Source organism: Malus domestica, chromosome 03 (assembly GCF_042453785.1).
Source record: "Malus domestica chromosome 03, GDT2T_hap1".
NCBI lineage: Eukaryota > Viridiplantae > Streptophyta > Magnoliopsida > Rosales > Rosaceae > Malus > Malus domestica.
The window spans coordinates 6,379,500-6,389,603 of NC_091663.1; the positions used below are offsets into that span (position 1 = coordinate 6,379,500).

Consider the following 10,104-nt stretch of genomic DNA (forward strand, 5'->3'; position numbering starts at 1 on the left):
AAAAGATATGTGAACAATGTATTAAATTTAGTACGCATTACTTGAATACTAAATAATATACATATGATTACTCTATATTTAATTTGTAAAAGAAAAGAAAATGAAAAATTACTGTAAGAAAACAAAAAGTTGTTTTAATATTGAATCCTTCTGTGTTGCTCTTTTGGTTGTCCATATTACACACATACCAAAATATACTTGTTTGGGCCCAAAAATACTGTTTTGGGCCGAGTTGGATCTTTTTTGGCCCAGTGTGGGATAGGCCGAGGTTAGATTCATCCTTGGCCCAGAACTTGTAAACAGGTGTCGTTAGAAGATATTCAACCCATGGCCCGAGCGGTCAAAGTGGGCCATATCCTATCAGAAAGGGGAATGTGGACGAATCCTGTTGTGAGAGGGAGTCTCGACGGGATCAGGATGCTGAGATTGAACACGGTTTGATAATGAGTTGTAAAGTCCTAATAGGAATTGGATTGATCGAGATAAAGATGGATTATGATAAGGAGTTCTAATCCAGGAATGAATGGGATTCAATACAGGTTGGCTGCTATAAATAAGGAGAGAAGACATCGAAACAAACCCCTTCAATTCAACACACAACTGCCCTGCGCAAATTCTCTCAACAACCTTGAGATTTTTTCCTTTTCTTTTTTCGCCGACACACCTTCAGTTTGGATAAACAACACTGTGAAGGCAACCGGTGATATCTTCAGTCAGCATAGATAACACTATCACCGTAGAACCAGCCGGTCTCGTAGCATCTTCAATTGTCATAGATAGCACTACGTCGAGGGTGACTGGTTATCTATCCAAGTCTTGGTCGAAAAGGATTTCCGAATCCTTATTGGTCGAGGTCATCTCATTAGCCTTCTCGGTGAAGTGGGGTGTTACAGTTTATTAGGGTAGGCACATTGCACGCCGAGTTAGTTTATGATTGGATACTCTCAAGTGGGATTTAGAGTTCGGCATTCTGATGGCCGAACCACGTTTATTGTTAAGACATATATCCACTTTGAGTATTTGTGCCCCTACACTTTGGTGTCGATTCGGCATGAGTTTACTTAGACGAATACCATCACTGTGACCGAATCCGACGATGACAATTTATGAACTTCGTAAGAATAGTAGCCTTGTCTTCAGGTTCGAGAACCCAAGAGGCCGAAGCGTGTTCCTTCCTCGGTCGCAATGGCAATACGCAGAAGTCGGCCGCGCACTCAACACAACATCAACATATTTTACTCCTTGGTCGAGCTCGGCCAAAGAGTTGGCAGGCCCCGCATTCAACAATATTATACGTTGAATTCTTAAGAAAACAATTTGCTATACATCTTCAATCTTGACAGCATAAGTGGAAACTTTCAAACTATAATTTTTTTATTGATTATTCAAATTTGAATAGATAAAGAAAAAAACGCATGGAAATGTGCATATATAACCATGATAGCATTTTTGATGACCGCACAACATGGAGTCACATTGATACTGATACAATTACACTTTTGAGTTTTGTGGTTTGGATTTTCTTTTTCTCCACTTTTCTTCTGCTTTCAAATTTCAATGAGTTTTGGGTACACAATCATACCAAAAAAAAAAGCCAATTGTCAAGAAAGAGTTCTAAAGTTTGGTCACGTCGAGCACCCTTCCGTTGATAGGATACACGGGTCAAAGTGAAAACTTGAGTTCAACGACGAAGTTGGCTCGCTTATTGAATTGTTGTGGTGCTGTGGAATCTCGACCTCCATCTCTATTCGTCAAGAAAGAAATAGAATTTGTTGAGGCGGAATTTGAACAATTCAAAGAAAAAACCGCGTTCCACCACACTATATGGGTTTTGGCCAAAGAACCTGTCACATCCCGGGCCCGTTCCACCACCGTAGCACGATATTGTCCATTTTGGGCTTACCATTCCCTCACGGTTTTGTTTTTAAGAACTCACGAGCAACTTCCCAGTGGGTCACCCATCCTTGGAGTGCTTCGGCCTCCTTCTCGCTTAACTTCGGAGTTCCTACGGAACCCGAAGCCAGTGAGCTCCCAAAAAGCTTCGTTCTAGGTAGGGATGGGAATATACATTTAAGGATCACTCCCCTAGGCGATGTGGGATGTTACAATCCACCCCTCTTAGGGGCCCGACATCCTCATCGGCACACTTCCGGCCAGGGATTGACTCTGATACTTTTTGTCACATCCCGGCCCGGGCCCACCACATCCCTGGCTCGTTCCACCACTGTAGCACAATATTGTCTGCTTTGGACTTACCATTCCCTCATGGTTTTGTTTTTTAGAACTCACGAGTAACTTCTCAGTGGGTCACCCATCCTGGGAATGCTCTGGTCTCCTTCTCGGTTAACTTCGGAGTTCCTACGGAACCCGAAGCCAGTGAGCTCCCAAAAGGCCTCATTCTAGGTAGGGATAGGAATATACATTTAAGGATCACTCCCCTGGGCGATGTGGGATGTTACAGAACCTCCGATGCCAAAGTTAGAATTTGAGAGACCAATCTGTCACATCCCGGGCTTGTTCCACCACATCCCAGGCCCGTTCCACCATCGTAGCACAATATTGTCCGCTTTGGGCTTACCATTCCCTCACGGTTTTGTTTTTGGGAACTCACGAGCAACTTCCCAGTGGGTCACCTATCTTGGGAGTGCTCTGACCTCTTTCTCGCTTAACTTCGGAGTTCCTACAGAACCCGAAACCAGTGAGCTCCAAAAATGCCTCGTGCTAGGAAGAGGTGGGCATGTACATATAAGGTTTAGAGGATCCACTCCCCTGGCGATGTGGGATGTTACAGAACCTCCGATGCCAAAGTTAGAATTTGAGAGATAAAGTGTATAGAGAATTTTTGGAGAAGATTGAACTTAGGTTTTTGGCAGAAATGGGAGCTATTTATAGGGGTGTGGCCGATCCCTATTTGGAGAAAAGGGATCCGGCCACTTATGGTGGTTTTTGGGTGTAATTGTAAGATATTATGTCAAAATAATATGTTGCAATCAATTAGAAAATTAATTAATTAATTAGAAAATTAATTAATTAATTAGGAAATTAATCAATTAATTTAGGTAATTAATCCTAATTTGAATGAATAAATGAGGGTTACCTTGTGTGGAGGATTTGATGAGGATGAATGACATAGATTTTGAATAAATATATATTTTGATCACTTTTGACCTTGATTGAGTCGTGATTGTCCGTTACTTGCGTGTGGAAGTTCCGGTGTAGCTTGAGGGTAATTTTGTCCTTTTCACGCAAAAGTACACGTGTTGTCTCCATAACTTTCTTGATTATTTTTTACTCCACAAATACCCCACATCTGCTGGGCTGCTCGCAGGAAAGGGTAACAGGTGTAAAGATCTCCAGCTTTGATGCAGATTCTCACCTGGACTTGGAATTAGATTCTTCTAGGAAAGGGAAATAAATCGCTTCCAAAACCTATTTAAGCCTACCTTAAGTAGGGGATTACATCAATTTCGGAGGGTAATTATTTATCCCTACAAGAAAGAGACACAACTAGAGGATATTTGTTCCCCCTCCCCTAGCACTCTTCTTTGCTTGCACGTGCAAAGAACCGTCTTTCGTTGATTTCTTTGTCTTCTTCGCGCTGCACCGATGTAAGAAAAACTTAATTTTCCTTGTCTTCTTCTTAGGTGGTGTTGCCACGGGACAGCTGTCGGGGTGGTGCGGCACGTCAGCTGGCAGGGGCCAGGAGTCAACTTGGCATGGGGCAAGAACGTGGTGTGGTAGGGGTCATTGCCTATGTGGCATTCTCGCACTGGAGAGCTTACCTAAATGGGTGTCGGGGAATTAGTTTACCCTATCGCACTGGAGAGCAATTAGTTTACCTTCTCACATTGGAGAGCAATTAGTTCATCCTCTCGCACTAAAGAGGAAACCCAGATGGGTGTCGGGGAATTAGTTTATCCTCTTGCACTGGAGAGCAAACCCAGATGGGTGTCGGGGAATTAGTTTCCCATCTCGCATTAGAGAGTAATTAATTTATCCTTTCGCACTTGAGAGCAAACCTAGATAGGGGTTTGAGCAGTTGTTGTAGACAGCAGTTGAGCCAGGCTTATGAATCACTTCTTTAATCTTCATTGAGAATAAAGAAATGGATCAACCGTGCTGGAAGGTAGAAATTACATAACAAATTGGATAATCCTCGACTTATGAGGTCTTGTTCGTCGAGCTACTAAACTTATTTGGAAGAACACTAATGGGGTTCAGGGGGTGATGGAGATTTCCTTTGCTTATGTAAGTTGTGTCGTTGACCTGTCAAGATACTCGTCGCACCGGCCCTCATTTGTCAGCTTCTCAAGGTATTGCTTCTACTTCTGGCAGCCGTTGGTAGTGTGGCTTGGTCCTTGATGGAATGCACAATATTTTGTCTGATCCAGCCTGGTAAGATCGCCCTTCATAGATGGTGTTCTTGAGCTTACTTAGAATTTGGCCGATTGGAACTGTGAACTTGGTAAATGTTTCAAGCGCTGAGTCTTCTCTGGTCGAGGGATGCTTCTTTACTGACTCATTTTTGTTAAACTGATTGGCTTCGTCCCATAATGTGTGCTTATCCACCAAAGCATATGAAGCTGCCATGGTCAGTTCTTCTCCCATGATCAATTTTTCGAATAAAGGGTGTTCGGTGAGAAGCCCATTTTTGAATGTTGTCGTTGCTATGCCTTCGATATAGCCAACAATCTTGGCCTTCTCCGTTTTGAACCTCTTTATATAGTCGCGAATTGTCTCCCAATGGCCTTTTACGATGCTGAAGAGATGATCGGATGTCCTTTTGATTGAGCGATTAGACAAATATTCCTTAGTGAAAACTAAGGAAAGTTCATTGAAACTCCGAATCGACTGTGGCGGTAGTGTGTGAAACTAGTCTTGCACCTCGCCTTGATGAGTTATGGTAAAAAATTTGCACAAAAACGCGTTGTTGTTCCTGTAGAGAATCATGGTGCTACAGTAGTGCTTGAGATGTTGGTCCGGATCTTCATCTCCCTTGTACGGAGTAAAGTGAGGCATAGTGAACCCGCTAGATGGATCTGTCTGTTCAATCTTATCCGTGAATGGTGACCTACTTATGTTGATCATGTTTCGTTGAAATGCATCATTAGTAGCCTCGTTGCACTAGAAATCGCGTAATCGTTCAGTCAGGAGCCTCTTAACTTTTTCTTGAATTTGCCTCTGCTAGGGCAGTGGAACTGTCGGCTGCCCCCGGTCGTGACCTATTGGTCTAGGCTACTCTTCTTTATTCTCAACTCGTCTATGTCAAGGCTGCGGTGCATGTTGCACGTCCCTGGCAAGCGAGCAGGCTAATTGCAGGTTACCGGTTGAACCTGAGCCAGATTGAGTGACTACTTCTCTCCATCCGTCGTGCTGCTTACTCCAATGTGAGGTGAAGAATGCTCTTTACGAGTCTAGTTGTGAATAAACACTTCGCCTGAAAGGTTGTCCATGTTGATAATCGGAGTGTGGCCTCAACCGTGAACGTATGCTCATTCGTGGGCTTGATTGGGAATACACGCTCATCCGCGTGCTCAAATGAGAGTATACGCTATCTCGAGGATCCATGCGGGAGTGTTAACTGCTAGAACGCCCGTATCGTGGCTGGTTAAAAGGTTGTTTGCATGGACGCATGCTTCACTTTTTGTCATGTTCTAGATAGGAGAAGCTGGTTTCAGTTCAAAAAAAATTAAACTAGAATAGGTTTGGTGATTTGCATCCAATGCGATATGTTCGTCTCTCTTTGCGATAGTTCTTTGATATTTTCAATAATTTGTAGTACTTTATAATTTATTTACATTTATTTTTTGCATTTTAAGTTTCTCCATTATGTCACATCCAGGCTTGGGCCCCCACCACATCCCGGGCTTGACTCCGCAGTAACACGATATTGTCCGTTTTGCCATCACGGTTTTATTTCTAGGAACTCACACAAGGACTTCCCAGTGGGTCACCCATCATGAGATTGCTCTCGCGCAAACTCGCTTAACTTCGGAGTTCCGATCAAACCCGAAGCCAATGAGCTCCCAAAAAGCCTCGTGCTAGGAAGAGATGGGAATATACATATAAGGCTTACAGGATCCACTCCCCTGGGCGATGTGGGATGTTACAATCCACCTCCCTTACAGGCCTGACATCCTCGTCTGCACATTCCCTCTGATACCAAATTGTCACATCCCGGCCCGGGCACCCACCACATCCCAGGTTCGACTCCATCGTAGCACGATATTGTCCACTTTGGGCCCCGACCACGCCCTCACGGTTTTATTTCTAGGAACTCACACAAGAACTTCCCAGTGGGTCAGCCATCATGGAATAGCTCTCGTGCGAACTCACTTAAGTTCGAAGTTCCGATGGAACCCGAAGCCAGTGAGCTCCTAAAAGGCCTCGTGCTAGTAAGAGATGGAAATATACTTATTTGTATGTCATATAATAAATTTAATTAAGATAAAAAAAAAACCTTAGGCCACTAGTTAGAACCCTACCCGCCGCTCGATAACGACCTAGTGATATTTAACACATTGGTGTGAATGGAATATGTTTGGAAATCAAACACAAAATTTCTTGATTATGCTCCCTCAGCTGATTATCAGAATGCCCTTTTGATTATTCCTTCGAATGGTGTAAGGCCCAAGTTTGGATGTTATAATCCACAACCCTTAGGTTCCATAAACTTTCCGGAGGCCAGATGAGGCGCTGGACTTCCAAGTGAGGGGTCCATGTCCCCATGTTCATAGGCCGCCTATCGTAACCTCGCTTAATAGGGCTCAATCGTCCTAAGCTGCTAACCGAACACGACGAAATGGGCTAAAACTCCTCTAATACTATCAATTTGAATTTTTTAGATTCTTCTAACATCATATATATTGATAAGTAAATATGGATGTAAATGAACCTGTAAAAAAACAAATGAAATGACTTAAATTAATCCTTGCGATGTAATGAAAAAATCATTTTGATAAGCATGCATCACTTTTGGTTATGTTGGAGTTTCTAGAAATGAGGAGTTGGTTAATTAAACTAGAATAGGTTAGGTGGTTTGCATCCAGTGTGTTATCATAATTTCATGGTTATTTTTGCTCCAATTTTGATGATTTTTTACAGCTACACTCCTCGACCCTATAAGAATGCATTGAACAAATTCGATCTTCAATTTAAAATATTTACACTAGTGGATAATTTTTTATACTTAATGGAAGTATAACATTAACTCTTAAGCATTTGTTAAATCTATCAATTTGATAGGATATGCATTCTACGAAACTAGTTTCAACGATCCAACCGTCAAATATGTTTGTATATATTCCGAGATTGCATACCTAAAAAATCACAAAAAACAAACATTCAGAGATTAGGTAACAAAACAAAAGTTTTCGACGGTTATAAACGAAAAGTCATAATTTAACGGTTATTTTAGCTCCGATTTTGATTATTTTTTACAGCTACACTCCTCGACACTATAAGAATGCATTGAAAAAATTCGATCTTCAATTTAAAATATTTACAGTATAGTGTTTGTTAAATCTATCAATTTGATAGGATAGGCATTCTACAAAACTAGTTTCAACGATCCAACCGTCAAATATGTTTGTATATACTCCAAGATCGCATACCTAAAAAATCACAAAAAACAAACATTCAGAGATTAGGTAACAGAACAAAAGTTTTCGACGATTATAAACGAAAAGTCATAATTTAACGGTTATTTTAGCTCCGATTTTGATTATTTTTTACAGCTACACTCCTCAACCCTATAAGAATGCATTGAACAAATTTGATCTTCAATTTAAAATATTTACAGTATAACATTAACTCTTAGTGTTTGTTAAATCTATCAATTTGGTAGGATATGCATTCTACGAAACTAGTTTCAACAATCCAACCGTCAAATATGTTTGTATATACTCTGAGATCGCATACCTAAAAAATCACAAAAAACAAACATTCAGAGATTAAGTAACAGAACAAAAGTTTTCAATGGTTATAAACGAAAAATCATAATTTAACGGTTATTTTTGCTCCAATTTTGATAATTTTTTACAGCTACACTCCTCAACCCTATAAGAATGCATTGAATAAATTCGATCTTCAATTTAAAATATTTACACTATTTATACTTAATGGAAGTATAACATTAACTCTGAAGTGTTTGTTAAATCTATCAATTTGATAAGATATGCATTCTACGAAACTAGTTTTAACTATCCAACTGCCAAATATGTTTGTATATACTCCAAGATCGCATACCTAAAAAATCACGAAAAACAAACATTCAGAGATTAGGTAACAAAACAAAAGTTTTCAACGGTTATAAACGAAAAATCACAATTTAATGATTATTTTAGCTCCGATTTTGATGATTTTTTATAGCTACACTCCTCGACCCTATAAGAATGCATTGAACAAATTTGATCATCAATTTAAAATATTTACACTAGTGGATAATTTTTTATACTTAATGGAAGTATAACATTAACTCTTAAGTGTTTGTTAAATCTATCAATTTGATAGGATATGCATTCTACGAAACTAGTTTCAACGATCCAACCGTCAAATATGTTTGTATATACTCCGAGATAGCATGTGTAAAAAGTCGCAAAAAAAAACATTCAGAGATTAGGTAACGGGACCGTGAGTGAAAAAAAAATTATTTAAACCATTTGTTTATTTATTTATTTATTTTTAATCAATATAACATTTTAAAATACTAAAATAGTCAATTTATGTCGGTTATAACCACCACCATTAACTTAAAAACCGCCAAAATATGTTAAAAATATTAAAAAAAAAAAAAAGAATTCAAACATACTGAGGGTTATAATAATTTTATGGCGGTTAAATCCGCCAGGAATTTATGTCGGATATATCCGACAGAAAGTAACTTTAATCAGACAGTAAATAAATTATGTGTCGGATAACTTTTATCTGTCAGAATGACTTATTAACCACCAGGATCGTCCGACACCTAAAGCTAATATTGTAGTAGTGTGCATCACTTTTGGTTATGTTGGAGTTTCTAGAAATGAGGAGTTGGTTAATTAAACTAGAATGGGTTAGGTGGTTTGCATCCAATGTGTTATCAGTTAGTACGTTAAAGAAAAAACAAAAACTAAAAGACCAGAAAACTAAAGTCAAAAGAAATGGGTTTCTTTACCTTCTGCACTCCCATACCCGCTCCTTGAGTTGTTTATAAATATGATCTCCGTTCATCCATTCCATAAATCAAACAAATATTTGTAATCACTTCATCAATTTAAGAAACGTACACCTTGAGAAATGGACTCCTCAATCGGATATGCAACTTTCATTGCATCATTGCTCTTATGTCTTTCATCGTCTCCAACACCATTTGCAAATGCAAGAGCGTCTCTATTAATTAGAAGCGTTTGCAAGCAAACCCAAGACCAATTCGGCTACAACTACAAGCAATGCGTAAAATCTCTTTGGAAAGATATTCCAACTCGATCAGCATCTAATCTCAAAGATCTTGACACATCCATTCTTAAATTAGCACTAACAAATGCACAACAAAGCAAAGCTTTCTTTGTCAATGCGCTCAACACCACCGGCAACAATATTGTTAAGGGCTCCGGAGCAGTAAAACAATGTGTAGATTCATATGATTTTGCAGTAGACGGTTTCGCTTTCTCAATACGAGGGATGAAAGATAATGACAAATCGGTCTCCCAAATACTCACACAAGTACAAGACGAAATTGTTCGTTGCGGAAAAGCATTGACCTCTACCGAAATTGAACTTCCTTATTTAGTATCTTCGACAAACTTTTTGACCATGTTATATAGTGATGTTGCATTCCTCATTACTTCCCAGTTATTCCATATCTAGAAAAGATACGTGAACAATGTATTAAATTTAGTACGCATTACTTGAATACTAAATCATATACATATGATTACTCTATATTTATTTGTAAAAGAAAATAAAATGAAAAATTATTGTAAGAAAACAAAAAGTTGTTTTAATATTGAATCCTTCTGTGTTGCCCTTTTGGTTGTCCATATTAGACATATACCCAAATATACCACACGTTGAATGCTTAAGAACACAATTTGCTATGCATCTTTAATCTTGACAGCATCAGTG

The 10,104-nt window shown here is 39.3% G+C and overlaps 1 protein-coding gene across 1 annotated transcript; it reads left to right on the plus strand.

Moving 5' to 3' along the window:
• Positions 1 to 9,276: 9,276 nt before the first annotated feature.
• LOC139194175 (uncharacterized) lies at positions 9,277 to 9,846 on the plus strand. Its single transcript, XM_070818568.1, has one exon. It carries the CDS (start codon positions 9,277 to 9,279, stop codon positions 9,844 to 9,846), a length of 570 nt encoding a protein of 189 aa, XP_070674669.1.
• The last annotated feature ends 258 nt before the right edge of the window (positions 9,847 to 10,104 follow it).

Bases quoted from the DNA above. Each gene is read 5' to 3' on its own strand.
- LOC139194175 (XM_070818568.1), top strand. From the start codon at position 9,277: ATGGACTCCTCAATCGGATATGCAACTTTCATTGCATCATTGCTCTTA.